The sequence below is a fragment of the Tubulanus polymorphus genome, chromosome 1, assembly GCF_964204645.1.
Source record: "Tubulanus polymorphus chromosome 1, tnTubPoly1.2, whole genome shotgun sequence".
Taxonomy (NCBI): domain Eukaryota; kingdom Metazoa; phylum Nemertea; class Palaeonemertea; order Tubulaniformes; family Tubulanidae; genus Tubulanus; species Tubulanus polymorphus.
Window position 1 is genome coordinate 23,354,902 of NC_134025.1, and position 14,093 is coordinate 23,368,994.

General features: G+C 37.5%; 1 protein-coding gene across 1 annotated transcript; it reads left to right on the forward strand.

Moving 5' to 3' along the window:
• The first annotated feature begins 373 nt into the window (after positions 1-373).
• LOC141898480 (cold shock domain-containing protein E1-like) lies at positions 374-13,567 on the forward strand. The gene is made up of 16 exons (XM_074784407.1): positions 374-426; positions 4,430-4,734; positions 5,021-5,170; positions 5,688-5,784; positions 5,924-6,081; positions 6,375-6,526; positions 6,762-6,975; positions 7,161-7,330; positions 7,632-7,947; positions 8,270-8,405; positions 8,522-8,649; positions 8,738-8,910; positions 9,008-9,237; positions 9,665-9,852; positions 10,115-10,278; positions 10,850-13,567. The coding sequence occupies exons 2-16, from the start codon at positions 4,711-4,713 to the stop codon at positions 10,998-11,000; spliced, it is 2,451 nt and encodes an 816-aa protein (XP_074640508.1). The 5' UTR covers positions 374-426; positions 4,430-4,710; the 3' UTR covers positions 11,001-13,567.
• The last annotated feature ends 526 nt before the right edge of the window (positions 13,568-14,093 follow it).

Here is a 14,093-nt window from a genome sequence, read left to right on the forward strand (position 1 = left end):
CTTATATCACAAAAAATTATTATCATGGCTAATTTTTATAGTAAAGCGCCAACGAAATGATCATCCGATATCTGAACGTCTTTTCCGTAACTTGTGAACACGACTAGAAATGATAACTTTAAAACGATAATCTTTATAATGTTTTAAGCGATTTAAGGGTAATACCCTCGCATGCCGAAGGTAGTGATTTGTTGTAGAAAGTATTATTCGTGAACTTAATAAAAGCCCTGTTCTCATATAAAGCTAGCATTCAGTTTCTTTCGAATAAAAGATACTGAAAATTAAGTTTTAGTCCAGTTGATTCATGATTTGATAACGTAATAAATTGAATTTCTGGCAGGATTCGAACCCACGAAATTGTGCAATGAGTTCCATAATTTCAAGATGGCGGTATGGTCGCAGTGATGTGCTTTGTCGAATGTTGGGGTAGGTTTCTTCTCTTTTCTCCGCAACAGTTGATCTTTAATAACCGAGGAAAGAGGTTCATCTCAAGAACAATTTTAGACCGTCGAAAGTGTGAACGAGGAAGCGAAGGTTGTCCATTTCTGTTAGTAACTGCGCTTTGAATATCGAACCTTCTTGAAAATGGAGAACTTTCTTTTTTTTCACTCAATTCAATTCAAATATGAATTGATACAGACAAATTGTTTTTATTGAAAAGTCAGGACCCATTGTTTTTTTTGCCAAACGACAATGTACCTGTACAATAATTGTTTATTGTCGATGAAAACGTAGCAGGAAAGGGTTGGATTGGAATACTAGTGTCAAGTGAACAAAAAATTAATGAAAATAGGACGAAGTCAAAAGATCCATGATCGCCTTGTTTGGTTAGTCTGCTGAGTACCAGATGATGAACGGGTTAACCTAAAACTTCTGACGCCGAAGTGTTGTAAAGAGGAGTTAATTCCTGTTTCTTGCTATGCAACCGCACACTTTTGTCCACTATTAAAACTATTTTATCAAATGAACAGTCAGTCGCAAACAATGCACTTGTTTATGCTGAATAAAGATTTTGAAATTTGAATGAATTAGATAATTACCTTTAATGACTTTATAATGACTGAAAGCTACGAGGGACGAAAATTATGTACACTTTAACCCTCAACGTTGTTTGGGAACAAGGGATTGATGCTAGACTATCACCGTCTCTGTTGAAAAATTTGATTAGTGATTTGATTTGATTAGTGAATATACTCTATATCCGCCTTTGACCAAAGTAGTTGGGTATAAATATTTCTTTTAATGGATACGCTTTATTGCGATACAATAGTACATGTAATTGAATATCAAAATCATTGAAGAATGTGGCTTGATGCTAAGGCCTAGTTTGAAGTGGTCTAGTTGGAAGTCGGAAGTTTATGCTGACACAGCATTATTCCAGTTCACTATTTTCCCTGCCTTTACATAATAACATATAAAGATAACATTATTTTGTTAAGTCAAGTGACAGGGTTTAGGTCTATGGAGGATTGGGATAAGAGTTAGGGTTCATTTTAGGGCTAGGGATAGGGTTATGGTTAGCTTGAGTGCTATATGTAGTTAAGACATAAGATGGCTTCTTCGAACCTCTGTAGTCTAGCGGGAAGATGCTGCATTGGGAAGATGCTGGCCCGGGTTCAAATACTGCTCTATTTTCTCTAAATCTTTCCGTCATTCTTTCCTCCCATTCTCTGACTTTAAGTCGTCACCTCAGCATGTGCATGTGTGATATGAATTAGCCAATCACTGGGGGGGGGGGGGTAAAACTGCCAAATAGTTATACGAAAATGAAACCAGATCAGGCTTTATATTTACTGCCAAATCTTTTGACGAGTAGTTAGTCTTGCATTACCTAAATATGAGAGTTACCTGGCTGATTTTGTTTTTAATCTACACACACACAACTTGGGCAATTTGTTTGACTCTACTGCGCAGTTCTGGTACGCTTTTACATCACAAATCAGGCTTATTCAATTTATAGCTTATTTATTTGTGACCAAATGCTACTGGATGTTACTTACTTTTTGAATTTCTAAGTAAAGAAAAGATTGCGGTTATTCATGGATTGGGCGTTAGCCTATATCAACAATATGACAGCAACAAGGTATATTGAATATCATTGAAAAAAGTGGTGCGTAAAATATAGCAAGTTCGGATGACATTCCGAAGACAGTTCTATTCAGCTTGACTCGTCGCGTTGTACATTTCTCAACTCATTTGTTTGTAGCTAAAAGTTCGAAATCGAATGTGTGGTGGGTTTTTGAGAGACAATCGAACTAAGGAATCGATCAAATGAATAAGCGAGACAAATCCCTATTCCATGATCGAAGCCAGACTTGAAACGCTGACCTGACTACCACTTCTATTTGAGAGTAGCTACTAGTAGCATCAATTTCAATTCAACCATTCTTTGATGCCGAATTGTGGCGAAAACTACTACAGGTGTAGATAACAAGGTAGTAGGGCCTGGCTAACTCAAAGTTCTTGATAACCATACACACCAGTGTTCAATTCAGTCTTAATGTTATTGTTCAGAATGATGTTTATAGTCTCTTTTTTTCTATTAAGAGATATTTATAATACAAACAGATAGTTTTACGGATCTCGGTTGACTATTTATAAACTTAAGAATGATGTTGAAATGAATTGTATGGCAATTTCGCTGATGGAGTGGGCGTCACCACTCCAAACAGTGATTTAAGTATTAGTTTTACGGATCTCTGTTGATTATTTATAAACTTAAGAATGATGTTGAAATGAATTGTATGGCAATTTTGCTGATGGAGTGGGCGTCACCACTCCATATAGTGAGTTAAGTAGAATGGGATAATTTTACTATTAAAAGGGAGGGATAGAAAAAAAGAGGATAGAAACTCGATATAAGATCATCTGTGCCCACGGATATGATCTCGCATTGCGTTGTGTATTATTATTGGCTTATCTATTAAGATTCATCAATTTGTATCAATTTTGACCTGGCTTTTTTCTGATTTTGTGAAAGTACTTAGCTATTAATTCTTCAAAACTTCTTTCGTCAATATTTCTATCGAAGACAAGCATTTTCTTAATCGAAAATGATTGATGATATTTTATATAGCACCATAAATTTTGAGACTTTTAACGCTTCAAAATTGAAATATGGAGAAAAGAACGTGTCTGAATAAAATGATTTTAACTTTCATTATGATGAAACATCTAGTTTTGTAATGGGATTTAGAAATTGAAACGATCGAGATTCTTGGGTAGGGAATTCCATAGAATATGATAAAGGTAGCTAAAACTTGTTTGTATCGTATGATAGCGGAATACATCGTATTTGGAATGGTGATTGAAATCCACTGCGGCAAGTTTCTGTGCGGTTATATTTGATTATATTCTGATCGACGGAGCAGAGATTCCCTGATTAATAATAATCTAAATCATGAAAATATGATACGATCATACATCGTCCCTTCTGCACGAGTGTCTGGTTGAAGATATAATCTGCGTAGTTATATTTCCTGTAGCGTTAGGGGGGTGAAACTGGCAATTTTCCAAGGATCTTCATATTATACCCAGGTGCATTGTAAGAGAAACAGTTGGAATGTTTCTACCGGTGGTACTCATTCATAACTAGACTTCATCTTCGAACAACGTGATCACCGCGGCATCTCCACAACACCCCGGACCAATGCGCAGGGTTCTTCTCCAGACATTTAGCAATAAAAGATGATTTTCAAGGAGATAATGATTGCATTTTATTGTGTCATCATCACTCATTTAAATAAAAAAGAAAATTCAAGTGCATTAATATTTTTGAGGTTAACATTATGTTCCCTTTATTGGGTGAAATAATGATAATGAGGTTTTCGCTGTGAGAGATGTGAAGTGAAATGAATTTAGCCACAATTCTGCAGCAGGCTGGTTAGCAGGCGCGGATCCAGGGCCATTCGGTGACTACAGCACAAGTGAAATAAGGGCACCAACTTTGAAAGGGGCCAGTATTAATGCCTGGCGAGCGAGTTTGAGTTTGAGTGCCATTTATTGGTATCATGCCACTAAATTTGCCTTCACATTCAATTTGCTTGTGCCTTTCTTAAGATTTTTGCCCTTTTTCGATTAGATTTATAGAGCAACAATATTGTCTCTTTTAGAATAGTGCCCTTTTGAGTAAAGGAATTAGATTGCCTTTTTTGATTTTGGGCAATATATTTTCATTCACATTTTGCTTTAGTCCTAGTACAGAAAGGCAATTATTTTTTATGGCGCACAAATTGTGTGCCATTTTATTTACTTTTTTCCCGAAACAAACATTTTTCAAGGGCATTTTAAAACTGCGACTACCGCACTTGCTGCATGTGGATAGTCTGGATCCACGCCTGGTTAGTAAGTGAAGACCCTACTGCATACAGTACGTGTTATGTAACTAAGACTTTACTGGGAATAGACACTGTTTTCTTCTTTTTTTCAGAACCTCTAAAAAAGCGAAGTTAATGTAAAACGAAGCGTACTCTACACGAAAGATTGTAAGAAGATTTAACTGTGTTTTTTTTTCTGAACATAAAGCTAAAACTACTCTCTTTATACTGCCCAACTTTTGTCCACACCGTGAGCACACACTGCCCATCTGAGGAGGAGAAACAAGACCAGTCGAACATCGTCGTTGTTAAAAGCTATTAAAGAGGAATCGAAGACCGAAAACAACCATAGAACATTAACCCAAGTCTATGTGAACAGATAAGAAGCGTAGTAATGATGGCTAATCCTCAGTGGAAGGTATGCATAACGGGATGTTTATAAAGCGCTTACAACATTGACAAGCAGCGTTTGTCCGGCCTGGAATGTGGGGTTTTTGCTCGCGGCAGGTTGCTACTACTTAATGACCTGATGAAAGTACCTGAAGTCATTTGTTGTACATCTATCTCAGTTAAGCTCTGAAGTTTTTTTTTTTTTAAGTTGAATTTTTAAAGTTGCGTTTTTAAGTAACTTGTGTTATGACTAATCGAATATACTCGTACAGGCAAGGTTGGTTTTAAGACTTTGCGGTGGTTTTCTATTGCAGAATTTCCAGCCGCCAATGCAAGATCCTGCTATCCTTGCCTATCAACCTCGTCCAGCTACTCACTTCGGGAGCCCGCTGGTGTCTAATCATGCAAGCAACAATAATGCGAATTCTCTTATCCGTGAGACGGGTATTGTTGAAAAACTTTTAGTAAGTAAATTTTTAGATCAATCAATGATTGGCCCTTTGATGATTTTTAGCTACTGCATTACTATGGGAAGACTTGATGAAGAAACTTCGATGGATTGTCTTGATATTTGGTTTTACTTGTATTAAACACAAAAACTGGCCATATTCAAGACTGGCTTATTGATGGCCATTATTGTGTGCAATAATTGAGTGAAAATTTGGTCGATCGGACACAAGATGGCCAATCTACAATGACCTTTTTGTGCGTAATTGGTGGCCACCTTAGTCTAATCAGTTGCATGCATATAAGTGAAAAAGGATTTCTCACTGATTTCAACCTATAGTCTTGATATTGGAGATGGTTAGCATTACTATAAAACACATTATATAACAGATCTTTACTTGATTTTTTGTGCATGTTGAACGGGCCATAGGCTACAAAAATAGAGAGACTTGTTGAATTTGACCTCAGGGGATGCCCTAGCTTGAAAATTCGATGTTTACTGAGTAAATGAATGATTTGATGATTTAATTTCAGCACTCGTACGGTTTTATTCAATGCTGCGAACGTGAATCGAGACTTTTCTTCCATTATAGCGAATATAGTGGAAATATCGATACCATCAAAATTGGAGGTGAGTCACTGAGATTTTGTAAATGAATCAATTCCTAAAGTCAAGTGTAGTATGCTGAAAACAACAGTTCTACCTGAATATACACATTTAAAGCTACACACAATCTCTGAAATATACTTATCCTATATCATTTCTGTAGATTCCGTGGAATTCCAAATGTGTACTGATCGCAAAACAGGAAAACCGGTAGCCTGTTCCATTGTGAAACTGGATGGAACGGCCTCATTTGAAATTTATGGAGAGGAGCGTGTTACTGGAACTGTGGTAACTGAACCAAAAGCAATCAACAGACGACATGTATGTATGATTCAAATCCGATTGAACACATTTCCAATTTGAATTTTCTTGGATCAGTTCGAATTAAGACGGGAAAGCGTTATTGAAACTTCCATCCCCTTCGTGCATCCCTCCCTGCTTTACGTGGATTTGAACCTGATGATTGCGAGGATTTGACCTGATGATCGCGAGGTTCTGTCACACTACAAAAACCCCAAACCCCTAGTAGAACTGTTGCATTCACTCACATCACACAAAATTGTGTATAACCAATTTATCGGAGAATGACCATTTGAGTGTTTATCTCTTTACAGAGTTTAACAGGAATTCAAGATGGGATGGGCAGAGTATCATTTGAAAGAAGCGGAGAGTGCTTTTTCCTGCCATTTTCAATGGATGATCTTGAAGACGGAGCCAAAGTAAAAAATGGGGACAATGTTACTTTCTTCATAGCTACCGACAAAAGGTGCGGATAGTTGGAATGCATGAATTAATCGGTATCCCTTGAACTGTTGTTTTGTGTCATGAAGAGAATTGCCTCTTCTTGTTTGCTTCTCATGTCCCTTTCTTTGATTGTCCGTGGTTCAGATACTTGTGGGTTTGCAGTACTGTGTTGCTCATGAATGAAGTGAGAACCATCCATAGGATTGCTATAGTAGAATAGCTACCTTCATAACTGGGCATTCTTCTCTTATTTGTAGAAATGGAAATATTCGCGCCAGAAAAGTTAAACCGCTACAACCGTTCAAACTCGAGCGACATGAGGGTGTCGTGTGCTCGATGAAGGATTCGTACGGGTTCATCGAGCGTTCCGACGTCGTCAAAGAAATCTTCTTTCACTACAGTGAATTTGAAGGCAACATCAACGAACTGTTACTGGGTGATGATGTCGAATTTTCTGTTGCCGAACGAAATGTAAGTCAATCAAATTAAGAAACATTATTAATCGAGCCATGGATGTTTTTGCTCTATATCCGTGTAGATTTTCAGTGGCTTAATCATGAGTTACGCCATTTAGGGGCTTTGATAATGAAGCTATATTACTTGAATTACCATTGAATGATTACCGCATGAATTGGAAATCTTTATTTTCCGTCTAGGGCAAGGAAGTCGCCACGGAGATCCAGCGTTTGCCGGAGGGAACCGTCATCTTCGAGGATGTCGGAATCGAACGCGTACAAGGCAAAGTTGTCAAAACTCTGAAAAGCATTCACAATCGTCGACAGAGCGACCCTCTTGCCGGAAGAATCGTTTACACCACGAAAACAGGGTTCGTTCTCATTACTCTCGAATTCTGTTCCGTAAGATACATGGTGAATCAATTCAGTGAATGGATGTAACTTTCAATTTTGCCCGAAAATAATTATAGCATTATTTAGGTATAGTGTGTAGGCCATGAGCCTATAAGCACACGAAAAAGAATGTCTGTGTTCAATCAAGGCTTATGCAAGAAAATCTTGTGTATTTCTAGGCTAGGATGGTCAGTCAGGCTATGAAACCTGTCATTAGAAATAAGCCCTGTATATCATTCAGTGATGTATTTCAGCGTTCATGTCCTTCTGCATTTTCAGACAAGTTGAGATCCCGTACGGAGATAAAGATCAACGCGGCGATTACACGTTACAATGCGGCGATCTCGTCGAATTCAATGTCGCCACCGATCGTCGCGATAAACTTCAACGAGCCACCAACATAGATCTAGCCGAGGAGACGTTCGCGTTGACCGGCGAAATACGAGAAAACGGAATGGTCGCTACGCTGAAAGAAGGCTACGGCTTCATCCGTTGCGCCACGCGAGACGTGCGCATGTTCTTTCACTTCAGCGAAGCGTTGGATCCGAACAGAAATTTCCAGCTTCAAGATGAAGTCGAATTCACCGTAGTCCAGGTAAATCATCCAGTTCAGTTGTCTACAATTAATTGAAATAGAAGTCTCGGTCAATTTGTCAAAATTGACCCATAGGGTATTGGATATTTGGCCAACTAGTATTCATCTCCCAACTATAGTCATAACCTCCCTGTAGTTCAGTCTTCCAGAGATACAAACCCATATGATTATTGTGGCATTTACAGTCATTTCCAATTTTCGATGGTCTTGAATAGAATCATAAACGGCTATAGAATCATTAACTAAATGATACAATTAACAACAGCAGTGTATTGCAGTCAGCAATACATCTAAATCAGTAATGAGGAATCTTTTCCTTCAGGACCCCACATCTACAAATAGAGAAATTGGCATTCGTATCAAACACTTGGCAAAAGGAAGTATCACACTGAAAACTACTCCAGAAAAACTACAGGGTGTCATTGAACGAGAACCTTGTTTCCATAACAAAAGTCCCAGTAAGTTATCGATCTATGCACAAAGATAATGAATAAATCCACTTTCTTTAAATGAATCAACAAGTTATTAGTTGGTTTCCGTTTCCGATGAAGTTAATATTTGGTCTTACTTTTAGGCAAAAACAGTGTCAAGGAACCGGAACTTGGCTTCATATTGTATGAAGTTAATGGCAACAATCAAAGCATTCCATATAGTACTAAAGACATTCATGATATCCGGCAAATCCCGAAACTTGGAGACAAGGTAATGTTCAATATGCGTACTGCCAAGAGAATGTAGATTTATGTTTATTTGATTTATCAACACTCACGAAATGATACAATTCGTATAGGTTGAATTTACAATTTCAACTGATAACAGTAACAAACGCAAAATGGCAATCAACATACGTATCTTGAGACGTACATCTATTATTCGTCAAAATGGATTCATTGCAACTATCAAGGATAGCTTTGGTTTCATCGAAAATGGAGACCATGACAAAGAAGTATTCTTCCATTTTAGGTATGTATTTCAATTTGTTTTGTACATTTTTAGCATACGCATAGGTCTATCATTTAATGAATGAGTTACTAATCAAAAATATTTTTTTCAAATCCAGTGCATTTGATGGTGACCCTAATGCGCTTGAATTAGGAGATGAGATTGAATATACTCTGAGCCGAAAGAACTCAAAAGTTTGCGCTGAAAGTATCCGCAAACTGCCGAAAGGAAGCGTTTCTCCGGAAGAGCTGCTTCCCGGGGTTTACGAGGGCAAGATCATTCGCCCGATGAGAATCATAAATCCTGATCAAGACGAGTATTGCGGATTAGTTCAGCTCGGTCACAATGGTATGTTGTTTACATTTCACTTTTTTCAGAGTTTCATTACTTAATATTGATGATTAATTTACCCTTCGTTGATCTCTTCTTGGACCTTCAAAGTAAATCTGTCATGATTTAACCCTTTCAGTGCTGACTTATTAATACCCTAAAGTGCTGGAGATAATTTGAAAATTTTCAAAAATTCCACCCTAGCGTGTTGAATAACAGGAATACCACTATAGTGCGCCTACACCGCGGTATATCATTAGTTACTAGTATTTCACTATGTTTGACAGGTGCTGCCATTTTTCAATAGAGATAATTACTAATTACATCAATACACCCCAGCGCGGTGTACTAGCAAAATCCATCACTGATTCATACACCGCACTGCGGTGTAGACGCACTGAAAGGGTTAAGGGTTGTTAAACGCAATGGCTTCGTTCATTTGCAGATGGTCCGGATGTCACGTCGTATGCGTACGGCATCACCGGTCTGGCTGACAAGCGTGATTTTCTGCAGCAAGGAGATCTGGTTAAATTTCAACTGTGCACGGTGAAATCTACCGGAAAAGTAAGAGCGACGAACATTGCTGCTGCTAGGAAATGTATCCGGGCAACGGTTGATTCTATGAAAGGACAGGTAAATTGCTCGAAATGATTTCATACTTATTCCGGGCATGTAAAAAACTAGCCACTGGGAATTTGATTTACGATGTTCTCTGACAAATACACAATTCAAAACCTATGCTTAAACGAGCATGTTTCATTAACGCTACCTTTTGCCAGAAGAGTACGAGTTTATGATGCACGAAATTCTAGTTTATGAATCCCAATTTGATATTGTTAGGTATCTAAATTACCCCAGCATGTTAATATTTGTATCAACTGAATTTCATGTTTAGTTTGGTTTCTTGAATTATGAGGCGGAAGAAGGAAAGAAACTGTTTTTCCACATGACAGAAGTTCACGACGGAGCAGAAGTTCGCTCCGGTGACGATGTCGAATTCGTTGTCGTCCAGAATCAACGTAATGGAAAATACTCGGCGTGTAGTCTACGAAAAATAAGGTGAGCTTCGAGATTGAACAAGAAAACTAACTGCAAAGTTTAATGACACCTTGGAAAAAAACATATTATCGACAATGAAATCCACAGTATTGTAACAGAAAATTACATATCATTAAGGATCAATAAAGTTATTTTGAATTTGAATATATAATGGGGTACCTGCAGTGCTACTGTGGCAATCGAGGATTCCACTTATGGCAGGCGAGGATCCGCCAGGTTCGCTAATAGATAGTTGGTCGTCTGCGCTCGATTTCTTCTACATTTCAATTAGATCCAAATGGACATTTCTCTTGAATGAATCAATTATTTAAGAAAACTATACCGATATCCGATTAGAAGAAAGTATTTTGTATTTGGTGGGTGCTGTGATAATACATGGACACGAGAGTCTAAAAATCCTGTTCAAAGATCATTGAAAATGAATTAATTTTGACAATGGACGACCTACTGATCGTCACGCCACTTGGCGGGATGGTGGTTTCGCGGGTACCCATTGAATTGACCGGTAACCAGTCTAGCCCCAATATATTGATAACAAAATCAAAATTGATTTATCATTCTTACATTCTAGTGATCGTCGTCGTCCAGAAAGGCTTATCAGTCGTTTGAAGAGCGTAAGCGAAGATGGTGCTCCTAAACTGGTCGTTATTCGCCAGCCGAAAGGACCCGACGGCACGAAAGGATTCAAACTAGAACGTAGTCTCTGGAAGCCTTCTTCCTAAAGATTACGTATCGCCGTACAAGAGCAGTCTATGGAAAATGAGAAATTATGTTTTGTGTGTAATTTACACTTATCGAAGTCCCGCTGTTCGTTATGAAAAAAAAAACTCACTGTCAAAATGTTCTCTAATCTCATCCGTCTGTCATATAGAAGAAAAAATGATTTATACTGAATTTAACGCTTCCCCTTCTTCTCAATAGTAGTAATGTACATGTTTTCTAGTCATGTTCTCATGTTTTTACGCTAAAGTAATAGTAGAAAACTGGACACTGTGCTGATATGATTGTGTATTTCTATGTCCAATCGGTGCTACGGACTAATTAATGACTTCGGCTTCAGAGAATTTTTCTGCGTGAGCTATAGTTAGAGATATTACCAAAAAAAAAACGCAAGTAACTAGTCGTATTTATTTCATTAATCGAGAGACTGTCGTAGATCTCTCCGCTACGATACTGATCTGATACTTTATGCGATGAAATTATTTTCTTCATTGTTTATTGCTGGTCGTGCGGTATTTTTCATCTGAACGATACCTCGATGGTCACTGCATTGTATCGTTTGAATACACGTACACAATCTTGCGCAGTCATGTTATCCACACATTTTTGTCAGTCGTATTTTGTGAACGCCGTGTGTGGTGAGACTTCGTGACTGAGCCGTATGATATTTTGTAAAGAAAAAAAAATTGTATATATATTGACGAAAAAAAGCACTAGATCTTGTGCTGCGTTAATTTCGACGACAAATGATTTTGGGACTTATTATTTAAGTCCCGTGCCATTCAAATGAAATTTAAGAAAATAAGCCATTTGCTCAATTCACCGGATTCAGTTTACGATTACGATATAACAAGTAAATACATATTTCAACGGTGTTTTACGATAGGAGTTTGCCTGCTCAAAACTACTTAGTCTGTATTATCGAGTTCTTTTTATTTCTTACTAACTCAAAAGGATACAAATAAGGTGCCTTACTATTGCTGCTTGGGCTCTTTTGCTGTAATAATTGGTTGTTTAATGATTTAACATCAGTCAGTGGCTGAAATGGATGAACAAAAATTATCTAACTATCTATGACAATAGGAGTGCATGGATTACCAGTACATTTTTCGGTTAAAAAAGCGTTTGCTTTCGTTGATTTACTCAAATTTTCTGTTTTTATCTGGATGCAATCGTCACTGTATGATCTTTAGTCCCATTGAGTGTGCATCTACCCAGCAGAAAATTGAGGTAGTTGTGCATTTTCTCATTACTGTAAACGTGCACTATCGGTGTGTTAAACTATGAAACTTTGAATCGTATGGCCATTTTCTCCATATCACAGCTTTTGCGGTGCTTATCAGACTTCAAATACTTTTCAATTCTTCCGTTATGAAGCGTCATTCAGAAGCCCGCAAGATCTTAGAAAAAAGTACCTATCGATACTGCCTACCATATGTCATCTTTCACATTTCGTCAATTTTATTTTTTGACGTCATATCGACGTATGTAACTTGTAGTTCACTGGAACCTAGCTCTCAATTTATGTCGAACACCGATGAAACAAATAGACAATGATCTCAAGCTGTGTTAAACCAGCAAGCATGAGGTTATACTTCCACTTAAGCATTTGGTAATGAACAAATTATTTACGAAGCTTTTGATCAAAGCTAACCACGGTAGTCGGTAATCTTGACTACATAGAAAGTTCAATAACGGCTTGAGTAGTCTCCATCATGACAGATGAACGGTGAAAAACTGCTGAAGACTCTAGAAGCCGAGTGTAGACTGATAACAAAATGAAGTTCATACAGTCCTTATGAAGAAATTGTAGAATATAGTACCGTCGCAAAATTAGTGGAGACCGACTGGAATCTGGCCAAAATTTAAATGAAATGTTATGCAAATTTTGTAGATGCCTTAATGTATGTTGATATATCCAAAAAGGACTTAACGTGTGAATGTAAGCTGAATGTAATAGAAGTGTTTGTTTTCCCTTGAAGTATGTAAGTAATGAGGAATGATTGGTCTACATTGCATTAGAAAAATTTCGCATTTTTGGTTGATATCGATTTCTAGGACGACGTTTGTCTCTGGATTTTCGACTGCAAGTGAGCTAATGCTGGCTAATACAATAGTAGATGTGTATTTATAAGCAGTTCGCTCGACCTATACTGCAGAATCATTGACAGTTTCTGCTGAGCCGACTGTTGGGACGCATGCGTGGATTTTGATTTGGAAATTAAGGCAATTTACATAGATATATATATATATATATAAGAATGCTTTGTCATATTATCCTGCAAAAATTCTCCACGAAAACGCGCAGTTTTTAGTATGTATGAACATGTTCATGTGTTCATTGAAATGATTGAAATTACTGAGGCTGTTACAACCCTCGATGAATTAGGATTTTTTCCTGGTTCAATTTTTTCCACGTATATGTTCTCCTCTCCATGCCTCCTGGTAATAAAGTATATTTAATGAATACGAAGTTTGGACAGTGGCATTTTAATACTAATAGAAATATAGAACTATGAAAGTTATCAAGTTGCAATGAAGTGGTGAATAAATCCGGAAATAACTTTAAGTATTCTCTTCTTGTTGTTTTTATCGAAGGATTATCTAGTCGTGAGCTAAAATCAGATACCAAAAGGTCATATTTCAGTTACATAGATAATTGTCACAACTGTGGAACTGGATCCAGTCCTGGTTTACAAAGGTTTGGAAACTGAGAAGCAGTACTGAAAATTCATTCGGCTTGTTTGAAAATGAAATGTTTGAGTCATTGATTGTGGACTAAATGGATGTAAAACTGACATGAGAGGAAGGTAATTTTCATATTTTGGGGAGTATTTTGACTGGATGGCGAGAAATGATCATGTAGCAGAAAGTAGAACATTACGACTCTCATCGCAACTGGCCGACGTGAATTGCGATTGTCATAGTGGATCCTCACAGAGAATTGCGTCATAGGCGATCACCTCACTTCTGAAATATTGTGGTTAATAGGGAATCTATTTCGACTGTCAAATCTTGCTATGGCAATATCCATCAAACACTTGTAGTGGTCCAGTTAATAAGGAGTCATTCATATGTACGCATTAGAGGAGGGG

Bases quoted from the DNA above. Each gene is read 5' to 3' on its own strand.
- LOC141898480 (XM_074784407.1), top strand. From the start codon at position 4,711: ATGATGGCTAATCCTCAGTGGAAG. The intron at 5,171-5,687 runs GTAAGTAAATTT...ATTTAATTTCAG, and splicing joins GTATTGTTGAAAAACTTTTA to CACTCGTACGGTTTTATTCA. The intron at 10,279-10,849 runs GTGAGCTTCGAG...CTTACATTCTAG, and splicing joins TGTAGTCTACGAAAAATAAG to TGATCGTCGTCGTCCAGAAA.